The sequence below is a fragment of the Procambarus clarkii genome, chromosome 9 (assembly GCF_040958095.1).
Source record: "Procambarus clarkii isolate CNS0578487 chromosome 9, FALCON_Pclarkii_2.0, whole genome shotgun sequence".
Classification (NCBI taxonomy): domain Eukaryota; kingdom Metazoa; phylum Arthropoda; class Malacostraca; order Decapoda; family Cambaridae; genus Procambarus; species Procambarus clarkii.
In genome coordinates, this window is record NC_091158.1 from 28,567,322 (window position 1) to 28,581,340 (window position 14,019).

General features: G+C 53.3%; 1 protein-coding gene across 1 annotated transcript in view; it reads left to right on the top strand.

Annotated features, from left to right (window-relative positions):
- LOC123766095 (uncharacterized) overlaps positions 1-14,019 on the top strand; it is a 902,969-nt gene that overhangs the window by 370,109 nt on the left and 518,841 nt on the right. The window contains exons 18-19 of the mRNA XM_069321294.1: positions 9,040-9,457; positions 9,793-9,942. Of these exons, the coding sequence (XP_069177395.1) occupies positions 9,040-9,457; positions 9,793-9,942 (568 nt within the window). The remainder of the gene's footprint in view (positions 1-9,039; positions 9,458-9,792; positions 9,943-14,019) is intronic.

Here is a 14,019-nt window from a genome sequence, read left to right on the forward strand (position 1 = left end):
GGTTAGAGGGAGGCTGGGGGGTTAGAGGGAGGCTAGAGGGTTAGAGGGTGGCTAGAGGGTTAGAGGGAGGCTGGGGGGTTAGAGGGAGGCTGGGGGGTTAGAGGGAGGCTGGAGGGTTAGAGGGAGGCTGGGGGGTTAGAGGGAGGCTAGAGGGTTAGAGGGAGGCTAGAGGGTTAGAGGAAGGCTAGAGGGTTAGAGGGAGGCTGGGGGGTTAGAGGGAGGCTGGGGGGTTAGAGGGAGGCTGAGGGGTTAGCGGGAGGCTGGGGGGTTAGAGGGAGGCTGGAGGGTTAGAGGGAGGCTGGGGGGTTAGAGGGAGGCTGGGGGGTTAGAGGGAGGCTGGGGGGTTAGAGGGAGGCTGGGGGGTTAGAGGGAGGCTGGTAGATAAAGGGAGGCTGGGGGGTTAGAGGGAGGCTGGGGGGTTAGAGGGAGGCTGAGGGGTTAGAGGGAGGCTGAGGGGTTAGAGGGAGGCTGGGGGGTTAGAGGGAGGCTGAGGGGTTAGAGGGAGGCTGGGGGGTTAGAGGGAGGCTGAGGGGTTAGAGGGAGGCTGAGGGGTTAGAGGAAGGCAAAGGGGTTAGAGGGAGGCTGGGGGGTTAGAGGGAGGCTGGGGGGTTAGAAGAAGGCTGGGGGGTTAGAGGGAGGCTGAGGGGCTAGAGGGAGGCTAGAGGGTTAGAGGGAGGCTGGGGGGTTAGCGGGAGGCTGGGGGGTTAGAGGGAGGCTGGGGGGTTAGAGGGAGGCTGGGGGGTTAGAGGGAGGCTAGAGGGTTAGAGGGAAGCTGGGGGGTTAGAGGGAGGCTGGGGGGTTAGAGGGAGGCTGGGGGGTTAGAGGGAGGCTGGGGGGTTAGAGGGAGGCTGGGGGGTTAGAGGGAGGCTGGGGGGTTAGAGGGAGGCTAGAGGGTTAGAGGGAGGCTGGGGGGTTAGAGGGAGGCTGGGGGGTTAGAGGGAGGCTGGGGGGTTAGAGGGAGGCTGGGGGGTTAGAGGGAGGCTGGGGGGTTAGAGGGAGGCTGGGGGGTTAGAGGGAGGCTGGGGGGTTGGAGGGAGGCTAGAGGGTTAGAGGGAGGCTGGGGGGTTAGAGGGAGGCTAGGGGGTTAGAGGGAGGCTGGGGGGCTAGAGGGAGGCTGGGGGGTTAGAGGAAGGCTGGGGTGTTAGAGGGAGGCTGGGGGGTTAGAGGGAGGCTGGGGGGTTAGAGGGAGGCTGGGGGGTTAGAGGGAGGCTAGAGGGTTAGAGGGAGGCTGGGGGGTTAGAGGGAGGCTGGGGGGTTAGAGGGAGGCTGGGGGGTTAGAGGGAGGCTGGGGGGTTAGAGGGAGGCTGGGGGGTTAGAGGGAGGCTGGGGGGTTAGAGGGAGGCTGGGGGGTTGGAGGGAGGCTGGGGGGTTAGAGGAAGGCTGGGGGGTTAGAGGGAGGCTGGGGGGTTAAAGGGAGGCTGGGGGGTTAGAGGTAGGCTGGGGGGTTAGAGGGAGGCTGGGGGGTTAGAGGGAGGCTGGGGGGTTAGAGGAAGGCTGGGGGGTTAGAGAGAGGCTGGGGGGTTAGAGGGAGGCTGGGGGGTTCGAGGGAGGCTGGGGGGTTAGAGGAAGGCTGAGGGGTTAGAGGGAGGCTGGGGGGTTAGAGGGAGGCTGGGGGGTTAGAGGAAGGCTGGGGGGTTAGAGGGAGGCTGGGGGGTTAGAGGGAGGCTGGGGGGTTAGAGGGAGGCTGGGGGGTTAGAGGGAGGCTGGTAGATAAAGGGAGGCTGGGGGGTTAGAGGGAGGCTGGGGGGTTAGAGGGAGGCTGAGGGGTTAGCGGGAGGCTGGGGGGTTAGAGGGAGGCTGGAGGGTTAGAGGGAGGCTGGGGGGTTAGAGGGAGGCTGGGGGTTAGAGGGAGGCTGGGGGGTTAGAGGGAGGCTGGGGGGTTAGAGGAAGGCTGGGGGGTTAGAGGGAGGCTGGGGGGTTAGAGGGAGGCTGGGGGGTTAGAGGGAGGCTGGGGGGTTAGAGGGAGGCTGGGGGGTTAGAGGGAGGCTGAGGGGTTAGCGGGAGGCTGGGGGGTTAGAGGGAGGCTGGAGGGTTAGAGGGAGGCTGGGGGGTTAGAGGGAGGCTGGGGGTTAGAGGGAGGCTGGGGGGTTAGAGGGAGGCTGGGGGGTTAGAGGAAGGCTGGGGGGTTAGAGGGAGGCTGGGGGGTTAGAGGGAGGCTGGGGGGTTAGAGGGAGGCTGGGGGGTTAGAGGGAGGCTGAGGGGTTAGAGGGAGGCTGGGGGGTTAGAGGGAGGCTGGGGGGTTAGAGGGAGGCTGGAGGGTTAGAGGGAGGCTAGAGGGTTAGAGGGAGGCTGGGGGGTTAGAGGGAGGCTGGGGGGTTAGAGGGAGGCTGGGGGGTTAGAGGGAGGCTGGAGGGTTAGAGGGAGGCTGGGGGTTAGAGGGAGGCTAGAGGGTTAGAGGGAGGCTAGAGGGTTAGAGGGAGGCTGGGGGGTTAGAGGGAGGCTGGGGGGTTAGAGGGAGGCTGGGGGGTTAGAGGGAGGCTGGGGGGTTAGAGGGAGGCTAGAGGGTTAGAGGGAGGCTGGGGGGTTAGAGGGAGGCTAGAGGGTTAGAGGGAGGCTGGGGGGTTAGAGGGAGGCTAGAGGGTTAGAGGGTGGCTAGAGGGTTAGAGGGAGGCTGGGGGGTTAGAGGGAGGCTGGGGGGTTAGAGGGAGGCTGGAGGGTTAGAGGGAGGCTGGGGGGTTAGAGGGAGGCTAGAGGGTTAGAGGGAGGCTAGAGGGTTAGAGGAAGGCTAGAGGGTTAGAGGGAGGCTGGGGGGTTAGAGGGAGGCTGGGGGGTTAGAGGGAGGCTGAGGGGTTAGCGGGAGGCTGGGGGGTTAGAGGGAGGCTGGAGGGTTAGAGGGAGGCTGGGGGGTTAGAGGGAGGCTGGGGGGTTAGAGGGAGGCTGGGGGGTTAGAGGGAGGCTGGGGGGTTAGAGGGAGGCTGGGGGGTTAGAGGGAGGCTGGGGGGTTAGAGGGAGGCTGAGGGGTTAGAGGGAGGCTGGGGGGTTAGAGGGAGGCTGAGGGGTTAGAGGGAGGCTGGGGGGTTAGAGGGAGGCTGAGGGGTTAGAGGGAGGCTGGGGGGTTAGAGGGAGGCTGAGGGGTTAGAGGGAGGCTGAGGGGTTAGAGGAAGGCTGGGGGGTTAGAGGGAGGCTGGGGGGTTAGAGGGAGGCTGGCGGGTTAGAAGAAGGCTGGGGGGTTAGAGGGAGGCTGGGGGGCTAGAGGGAGGCTAGAGGGTTAGAGGGAGGCTGGGGGGTTAGCGGGAGGCTGGGGGGTTAGAGGGAGGCTGGGGGGTTAGAGGGAGGCTGGGGGGTTAGAGGGAGGCTAGAGGGTTAGAGGGAGGCTGGGGGGTTAGATGGAGGCTGGGGGGTTAGAGGGAGGCTGGGGGGTTAGAGGGAGGCTGGGGGGTTAGAAGGAGGCTGGGGGGTTAGAGGGAGGCTGGGGGGTTAGAGGGAGGCTAGAGGGTTAGAGGGAGGCTGGGGGGTTAGAGGGAGGCTGGGGGGTTAGAGGGAGGCTGGGGGGTTAGAGGGAGGCTGGGGGGTTAGAGGGAGGCTGGGGGGTTAGAGGGAGGCTGGGGGGTTAGAGGGAGGCTGGGGGGTTGGAGGGAGGCTAGAGGGTTAGAGGGAGGCTGGGGGGTTAGAGGGAGGCTAGGGGGTTAGAGGGAGGCTGGGGGGCTAGAGGGAGGCTGGGGGGTTAGAGGAAGGCTGGGGTGTTAGAGGGAGGCTGGGGGGTTCGAGGGAGGCTGGGGGGTTAGAGGAAGGCTGGGGGGTTAGAGGGAGGCTGGGGGGTTAGAGGGAGGCTGGGGGGTTAGAGGGAGGCTGGGGGGTTAGAAGAAGGCTGGGGGGTTAGAGGGAGGCTGGGGGGTTAGAGGGAGGCTGGGGGTTTAGAGGAAGGCTGGGGGGTTAGAGGAAGGCTGGGGGGTTAGAGGGAGGCTGGGGGGTTAGAGGGAGGCTGGGGGGTTAGAGGGAGGCTGGGGGGTTAGAGGAAGGCTGGGGGGTTAGAGGGAGGCTGGGGGGTTAGATGGAGGCTGGGGGGTTAGAGGAAGGCTGGGGGGTTAGAGGGAGGCTGAGGGGTTAGAGGGAGGCTGGGGGGTTAGAGGGAGGCTGGGGGGTTAGAGGAAGGCTGGGGGGTTAGAGGGAGGCTGGGGGGTTAGAGGGAGGCTGGGGGGTTAGAGGAAGGCTGGGGGGTTTGAGGGAGGCTGGGGGGTTAGAGGGAGGCTGGGGGGTTAGAGGGAGGCTGGGGGGTTAGAGGGAGGCTGGTAGATAAAGGGAGGCTGGGGGGTTAGAGGGAGGCTGGGGGGTTAGAGGGAGGCTGGGGGGTTAGAGGGAGGCTAGAGGGTTAGAGGGAGGCTGGGGGGTTAGAGGGAGGCTGGGGGGTTAGAGGGAGGCTGGGGGGTTAGAGGGAGGCTGGGGGGTTAGATGGAGGCTGGGGGGTTAGAGGGAGGCTGGGGGGTTAGAGGGAGGCTAGAGGGTTAGAGGGAGGCTGGGGGGTTAGAGGGAGGCTGGGGGGTTAGAGGGAGGCTGGGGGGTTAGAGGGAGGCTGGGGGGTTAGAGGGAGGCTGGGGGGTTAGAGGGAGGCTGGGGGGTTAGAGGGAGGCTGGGGGGTTGGAGGGAGGCTAGAGGGTTAGAGGGAGGCTGGGGGGTTAGAGGGAGGCTAGGGGGTTAGAGGGAGGCTGGGGGGCTAGAGGGAGGCTGGGGGGTTAGAGGAAGGCTGGGGTGTTAGAGGGAGGCTGGGGGGTTCGAGGGAGGCTGGGGGGTTAGAGGAAGGCTGGGGGGTTAGAGGGAGGCTGGGGGGTTAGAGGGAGGCTGGGGGGTTAGAGGGAGGCTGGGGGGTTAGAAGAAGGCTGGGGGGTTAGAGGGAGGCTGGGGGGTTAGAGGGAGGCTGGGGGGTTAGAGGAAGGCTGGGGGGTTAGAGGAAGGCTGGGGGGTTAGAGGGAGGCTGGGGGGTTAGAGGGAGGCTGGGGGGTTAGAGGGAGGCTGGGGGGTTAGAGGAAGGCTGGGGGGTTAGAGGGAGGCTGGGGGGTTAGAGGGAGGCTGGGGGGTTAGAGGAAGGCTGGGGGGTTAGAGGGAGGCTGGGGGGTTAGAGGGAGGCTGGGGGGTTAGAGGGAGGCTGGGGGGTTAGAGGAAGGCTGGGGGGTTAGAGGGAGGCTGGGGGGTTAGAGGGAGGCTGGGGGTTAGAGGAAGGCTGGGGGGTTAGAGGGAGGCTGGGGGGTTAGAGGGAGGCTGGGGGGTTAGAGGGAGGCTGGGGGGTTAGAGGGAGGCTGGTAGATAAAGGGAGGCTGGGGGGTTAGAGGGAGGCTGGGGGGTTAGAGGGAGGCTGAGGGGTTAGCGGGAGGCTGGGGGGTTAGAGGGAGGCTGGAGGGTTATAGGGAGGCTGGGGGGTTAGAGGGAGGCTGGGGGGTTAGAGGGAGGCTGGGGGGTTAGAGGGAGGCTGGGGGGTTAGAGGAAGGCTGGGGGGTTAGAGGGAGGCTGGGGGGTTAGAGGGAGGCTGGAGGGTTATAGGGAGGCTGGGGGGTTAGAGGGAGGCTGGGGGGTTAGAGGGAGGCTGGGGGGTTAGAGGGAGGCTGGGGGGTTAGAGGGAGGCTGGGGGGTTAGAGGGAGGCTGGTAGATAAAGGGAGGCTGGGGGGTTAGAGGGAGGCTGGGGGTTAGAGGGAGGCTGAGGGGTTAGAGGGAGGCTGGGGGGTTAGAGGGAGGCTGGGGGGTTAGAGGGAGGCTGGAGGGTTAGAGGGAGGCTAGAGGGTTAGAGGGAGGCTGGGGGGTTAGAGGGAGGCTGGGGGGTTAGAGGGAGGCTGGGGGGTTAGAGGGAGGCTGGAGGGTTAGAGGGAGGCTGGGGGTTAGAGGGAGGCTAGAGGGTTAGAGGGAGGCTAGAGGGTTAGAGGGAGGCTGGGGGGTTAGAGGGAGGCTGGGGGGTTAGAGGGAGGCTGGGGGGTTAGAGGGAGGCTGGGGGGTTAGAGGGAGGCTAGAGGGTTAGAGGGAGGCTGGGGGGTTAGAGGGAGGCTAGAGGGTTAGAGGGAGGCTGGGGGGTTAGAGGGAGGCTAGAGGGTTAGAGGGTGGCTAGAGGGTTAGAGGGAGGCTGGGGGGTTAGAGGGAGGCTGGGGGGTTAGAGGGAGGCTGGAGGGTTAGAGGGAGGCTGGGGGGTTAGATGGAGGCTAGAGGGTTAGAGGGAGGCTAGAGGGTTAGAGGAAGGCTAGAGGGTTAGAGGGAGGCTGGGGGGTTAGAGGGAGGCTGGGGGGTTAGAGGGAGGCTGAGGGGTTAGCGGGAGGCTGGGGGGTAAGAGGGAGGCTGGAGGGTTAGAGGGAGGCTGGGGGGTTAGAGGGAGGCTGGGGGGTTAGAGGGAGGCTGGGGGGTTAGAGGGAGGCTGGGGGGTTAGAGGGAGGCTGGGGGGTTAGAGGGAGGCTGGGGGGTTAGAGGGAGGCTGAGGGGTTAGAGGGAGGCTGGGGGGTTAGAGGGAGGCTGAGGGGTTAGAGGGAGGCTGGGGGGTTAGAGGGAGGCTGAGGGGTTAGAGGGAGGCTGGGGGGTTAGAGGGAGGCTGAGGGGTTAGAGGGAGGCTGGGGGGTTAGAGGGAGGCTGGGGGGTTAGAGGGAGGCTGGGGGGTTAGAGGGAGGCTAGAGGGTTAGTGGGAGGCTAGAAGGTTAGAGGGAGGCTGGGGGGTTAGAGGGAGGCTGAGGGGTTAGAGGGAGGCTGGGGGGTTAGAGGGAGGCTGAGGGGTTAGAGGGAGGCTGGGGGGTTAGAGGGAGGCTGGGGGGTTAGAGGGAGGCTGGGGGGTTAGAGGGAGGCTGGGGGGTTAGAGGGAGGCTGAGGGGTTAGAGGGAGGCTGGGGGGTTAGAGGGAGGCTGGGGGGTTAGAGGGAGGCTGGGGGGTTAGAGGGAGGCTGGGGGGTCAGAGGGAGGCTGGTGGCGTCTGTCGCCCTCACCAGTTTGGTTGTGTGCATTGCAACCCGTCACTGTAACCCGTCACTGTAACCCGTCACTGTAACCCGTCACTGTAACCCGTCACTGTAACCCGTCACTGTAACCCGTCACTGTAACCCGTCACTGTAACCTGTCACTGTAACCCGTCACTGTAACTCGTCAATGTAACCTGTCACTGTAACCCGTCACTGTAACCCGTCACTGTAACCCGTCACTGTAACCCGTCACTGTAACCCGTCACTGTAACCTGTCACTGTAACCCGTCACTGTAACTCGTCAATGTAACCTGTCACTGTAACCCGTCACTGTAACCCGTCACTGTAACCCGTCACTGTAACCCGTCACTGTAACCCGTCACTGTAACCCGTCACTGTAACCTGTCACTGTAACCCGTCACTGTAACCCGTCAATGTAACCCGTCACTGTAACCCGTCACTGTAACCCGTCACTGTAACCCGTCACTGTAACCTGTCACTGTAACCCGTCACTGTAACCTGTCACTGTAACCCGTCACTGTAACCTGTCACTGTAACCCGTCACTGTAACCTGTCACTGTAACCCGTCACTGTAACCTGTCACTGTAACCTGTCACTATAACCCGTCACTGTAACCCGTCACTGTAACCCGTCACTGTAACCCGTCACTGTAACCCGTCACTGTAACCTGTCACTGTAACCCGTCACTATTATCTGTCACTGTAACCCGTCACTGTAACCTGTCACTGTAACCCGTCACTGTAACCTGTCACTGTAACCCGTCACTGTAACCCGTCACTGTAACCCGTCACTGCAACCTGTCGCTACAACCTGTCACTGCAACCCGTCACTACAACCCGTCACTGCAACCTGTCATTGTAACCCGTCACTGTAACCTGTCACTGTAACCTGTCACTGTAACCCGTCACTGTAACCCGTCACTGTAACCCGTCACTGTAACCCGTCACTGTAACCCGTCACTGTAACCCGTCACTGTAACCTGTCACTGTAACCCGTCACTGTAACCTGTCACTGTAACCCGTCACTGAAACCTGTCACTGAAACCCGTCACTGCAACCTGTCACTACAACCTGTCACTACAACCTGTCACTACAACCTGTCACTACAACCTGTCACTACAACCTGTCGCTACAACCCGTCACTGAAACCTGTCACTGAAACCCGTCACTGCAACCTGTCACTACAACCTGTCACTACAACCTGTCGCTACAACCCGTCACTGCAACCTGTCACTACAACCCGTCACTACAACCCGTCACTGCAACCTGTCACTACAACCCGTCAGTACAACCCGTCACAACAACCTGTCGCTACAACCTGTCGCTACAACCTGTCGCTACAACCTGTCGCTACAACCTGTCACTACAACCTGTCACTACAACCTGTCACTACAACCTGTCACTACAACCTGTCACTACAACCCGTCACTGCAACCTGTCACTGCAACCCGTCACTGCAACCTGTCACTACAACCTGTCACTGCAACCTGTCACTACAACCTGTCACTGCAACCTGTCGCTACAACCTGTCACTGCAACCTGTCACTACAACCTGTCACTGCAACCTGTCACTACAACCTGTCACTGCAACCTGTCGCTACAACCTGTCACTGCAACCTGTCACTACAACCTGTCACTGCAACCTGTCACTACAACCTGTCACTGCAACCTGTCACTACAACCTGTCACTACAACCTGTCACTACAACCTGTCGCTACAACCTGTCACTACAACCTGTCACTACAACCTGTCACTGCAACCTGTCACTACAACCTGTCACAGCACATAGGAATAATCTTTTCTCCCGAATCACACTGTAGCTATTTGGAAAGTTTAAAAAGGTAGTGAATATGCGTTAATGTGTCACCTATTTAAGTATATCTAACTCTTCATGATTCCTCTTTCAATGAAAATAGTTATTTAGTCTAATCCGCATTAACTCTTATATATTCATATTTTAAACATTTCTGAGGTTTTGTGTCGGTGGGAAAAGTTTCTGGACGTTGCCACAGCTATACTGATACACGACGGTCGTCTTGTGAAGGTTATCATGGGGAAATACAAATGTTATCGTCTGCTGTATATAATTCTTTGGCCAATAATGGTCACAAATGGTCTTGTTGATATGTTACTCTTATTTACTGCACCATTTCTCTCCTCAGGGTGGGGACAATATGGAGCTGAAGCTGGATATTCCTAGAGAGTCCTTCCATGGCTACTCGGCTCAGATCACACACAGTCTGCAGTCTGCAGCAGATGAAAGCGCTGACGACACTGACACAGTCAGCGCTGATGATGACAGCAGTGCTGAGGGTGACGTCCAGTGCTCAGATGAAGACGATGTCACACTTGGACCAGTGGAAGGCGTGGGCGAGGAGCAGCTGGAGGCTGGTGCCCCACGCTACAGCAGGAGGAGTGTCTGCAACAGTGCTCTTGAAGCCATGCTGGGTATTAAGTACCAAGCAGACACAGAGTGGACGCGAAGCAAGCACGTCGCGGTAATAAGGACGCGAAGCTTCCTTCGCAAGAGTGAGAGAGACATCACTGGATACAAAATGGGTTTCTCGTGGAAAAATCCAGGCAAGCACACATTATGCTACCGTTTATTAATATGTATTTCAGGTAGATTACAGCTATTGTTTGGAGATGTAATCATTATTTGTAGAAAATATATTCTATTACGTAGTTGTTAGGTATTTGATAGATATTACTTTAAGGATTAGGCCTAGCTAGCAGACGTGTCTTGCCCTAGAGTCGATTAATTACTATTTGTATTATTTATGGCAATATTTATTTTTCACAATAAAGAATTATCTTGTCATTAACTTTATAAATTTGTTTCTATTTCACAAATATAAATTTCACGTTTAAAGATGTTAGTTTGTACAGCTTTACTTTGTTTCCACACCTCTTAGGTGTTAATTCCATGTTTCTGGACGTGCATGTTGAGGTTGAAGGGTCCAGCGTGGAGAAGAAGGCCGGCCTCATCTTCGGACTTACCTACAGTCCACACTTCACCTTCAAGCTTCAACTACTCAGCCAGAAATTCTCGGCCTTTGCAGAAGGTGAGAATGAATCGCTATTCGTTAAATTGGTGAATCGCTTCACCAATTTAGGTGAAGCTGACCCAAGTGTCTTGCCTCCAACTGCACAGATAAAGAAACAGACATTCTTTCTTTAAGTATAGATATATTTACTTGCGGGGTAGGCAGCGTTGTTCAGGTCTGTCTCCGTCTGTCTGTTGATAAATGTTGATAAATGTAGCCGGCGGGCAGTGCCAAAAATCGTCGAGGAGGTCAAAATGTGGTCCAGGCGTGCTGCACTGCTTACTGTTGAATTCTAGCGTACCAATCATCCTATGTCCATCCCGTACCCCAGACCTTTTCCATTGCAATTTTTGGGGGCTTGGAGTGGGGGATAACCCCAGGCGTCTGGCTTCCCACTCTGGACACAGAAACTGACAAACAAATAGACATTCTCTCTTATAGCATGGATATATTGAAGTATTTGGCTGTCCGAGGCTAGAAACAAGATGACTAACATGGGGAGAAGAGGGGATAATTGGGAAATAGAGGTGAGAGGGGGTAGGTTTGGGGAGAAGGGGAAAGACAGAAGGGAAGAGAGGGGGAAGAGACATATTATCCTGGGCACTGCTGGGTAACCCTTCTGGTGGACGTATATAGTAGGGAGATTGACGCCGAAGAGGGTCCCTTCTATCAGCGGAGATGGATGATTGAGGGACGAGTGTGAATAATCGAGTGTTAAGCACGAATGTGCACGCAAGCGCGACCCAGGTGTGGTTTCCAGTTACCCCTCCCCCTCTTGATGCCAGATTATGTGAGGGTTAACTAATATATTTTTAGAAACTCTAGCTCTTGGATCCTGTCTTACTTGTTTAAACAGCTGTATTTTGTACGTAGTAAACTCCTATTCTTTCTTGACCAGACCACACACAAGAAGGTGAAAGGACGACGACTTTTTGCTCCATCCTGGACCATTCTCAAGTCGATTGTGATCGACTTGAGAATGGTCCAGGATGGACTAAAACGTCGTTGTCCCCTCACCTTCTAGTATGTGGTCTGGTCAACATACTTCAGCCACGTTACTGTGACTCATCGCCTCCTATTCTGTCTAGTGTATGGATTCGTAGATATATGATTAGGATAACCTTCCAGGATGATTTTGCCTCTCGTCACAGTATTAGTGTTTTATGTCTTATTTATCTAGTTAAGTCGACTTTAAGCAGTGCATCATACATACCGTTATTCAATTTCATATCATATAGTCCATCAAAGGTCTTTTACATCTAAGTTGACTCATTTTGCCCCTCTTATAGTCTTACTTATGTCTTATCAATATTACTAGTTCGATCAATCCGGGCTTCTAACTCAGCTATTTAAGCTTTGTGTTTTGTGTTTAATCTCAAATTTGTGGTAATTAAAATTTTCTTTATTTTTGGGAGTGTCAAGACCCCTGGAGAGGAGGTGAGACCGGAGTATTGGATGGTCAGATTAGCGGGAGGGTGAGAGCATGTGCTTGGCGGGTAGGGAGTGTGACGCAAGACTGGATGACCAGGAATGTGGGTGAGCAGGAGGATGAGACCAGGTCCAAGTGTGGATGAGTGACAGTACTCACTTATCAGTACCTACCTATCATTGCAGATGAGGCATTCTCATGCACACTTTCCTAATGGACCATACCTTTTCCACACATTTTCTCAAGATGTATCATTATCCCCCCCCCCTTTCAATTTACCTTGTTCAATATTTCATCCCTGATAAGATATAGTTCTCTACTGTGTCTTCATTCCCATACTCGATACTGGGGGTAACAGACAAACTTCACTCACGAGATGACAGTAAGGAATTCAAATACATACTTGAACAATATCATATCTCATTTCTCTTTATCATTGTACTTCATCTTTCATATAATATATTCGTATGTAGTAACCAACCAAGAAAGTGGTAGAGGGATTGCTTTGCATTATATCTTATTCAACATCAAACTATAACATAACTTTGCAGGTTCAAAAACAAATTAACTCTATCATTCATGCTGTATCTAGCAAATCTCAGTCATTCTATTTCACAACTAAACTCTTAATGTATCAAAGTTAATGACTAGCGATACTTGGAGTATATTTTTTTCCAAACTAAACATAATGCGTATACTCAACCCTCGACCAGATATTCCCAAATTCCCTGAGTATTACGGGGTGTGTGTGTGTGTGTACCTTGTGCCAGTAAACGTGTGTAAGCGTGTATCAGCGTGCATGAACACGCGTGATAGTGTGAGAGCTATATCTTGTATTTTTGTGTCCGTCTCGCATTAGTTTTTGAGCATATCGATTATACTAGAGCAGTCTATATTGTATTGTATCTTCCATTCCTAAGTATCAAGTTTCAACTATTACTAGATTGTCTCTAATTTCCATAGCTATAGGTGCAATGTGTTTATGGTGACTATGTATCACCCATTCCAATTCACAACTATTTTCAGATAAAGTTGAAAATAGTCCTTATAGGAGAGGTAAGGGGGGCAACAGCATATTAAAACGATTTAAGTCTCCTTTAAGCAGTTCAACACACCAAACAGTTGTTTTGTTTCATATCATTGCTCCCATTAAATATAGTTTGTATCTACCCCAATCTAATGTGTGCACCTTCTGTACTACCGATTCTACTGTATCATTCAACTGTGCCTTTCAACTCAACTATTTTAAACTTCAAGTTAATGTGTTTGCTCTCCAATATGTAGTAATTAAAAATTCCCCCCTCTCACCTTTTATTAAGTTAAACTTTTACCAAGCCAGTCATTTCCACTACCATTTAAGCAATACTGTAAACAGTTTCAACACATCTGTTTCAAAGCATTGCTCTCACCAGACTGACATAGTTTTTTGCAGTGACATTTTTTGCAGAGTTTCTTTTTTGTTGCAGAATGACTTTGTTTTTTCAAAGTACCTTAGTTTTCAGAATGACAAGTTTTGTTACACACAGAAATCACAATAGCGTGATGTATCAAATGAACAAATCCACAAGGGCTGTGACAAGGATTCGAACATAGGTTCGAATCTCGGACGTAAGTTCGATCTCGGACATAGGTTCATATCCTCTTCATGGCCCTTGTGGATTTGTTCATTTGACAAGTTTTATTGTTGTTTCTTCCTTTCAGTAACTAGTGCATTGTTACATATTATCAACAGCATTACTGTTTGTCATCAAATTAATTTTCAGTTAGTTTAAATTATATATTGTAGTTAGTTTAAATTATATATTTTAGTTAGTTTAAATTATATTTTTTAGTTTAAATTATATATTTTAGTTAGTTTAAATTATATTTTAGTTAGTTTAAACTATATTTTAGTTAGTTTAAACTATATTTTAGTTAGTTACAAAGTATTTTATTTATCTATTCACCGAAGTTTAATTGTGAAATTACGCCACTGTATTTCTGCTTATCAACTCATTATTTGATGCCATCATGTTTGCAATCTACAAATGAACGCTTTGTGCAGTTACATATTTACTAAGACAATCTTTTCTCTTAACTAACTAAATGTTTTTAACTAACATTTCACTTTCCACTACTGAAAATAGTTAAGTAATTAATCTTTGCATCACTTCTTAATTAAAATACCTCTCCGAATCATCTTTGCACATTGAATATGACTCTCATGTCATCTTTATTCTCCAATGACACACTCAAACTCATCAAAATACTATTCATATCATCAAAAGTTATTCGCATAGACATTAAAAAGAATACACACAAAGTCAACAAAAATACTATTCACACCATCAAAAGCAAACATCAAGTCATCAAACATAATTTTAAAAACCAAGAAGTCTCTCACTGTGTTGTGTTTACTTATGAAAGATACTCTCTACCATCTTCGTGCATTTAAAGGTTCTCTCTAAATCAGCATTAACACCTTCCAAGATCCTTTAATTAACATTTGTACTTTCTAAGTCATCTTTATGCTTCAAATGTTTCTCACATCTCATATTCATGCATCTAAAGAATCCCTCCAAGACTATTATAGTACTATCTGATATGATTTCACTATCAACATTGCACTCTTTAACGCAAGTTTAAAAACATAATTTACTCTTTTGATGATCTTTGTGCGTTAAATA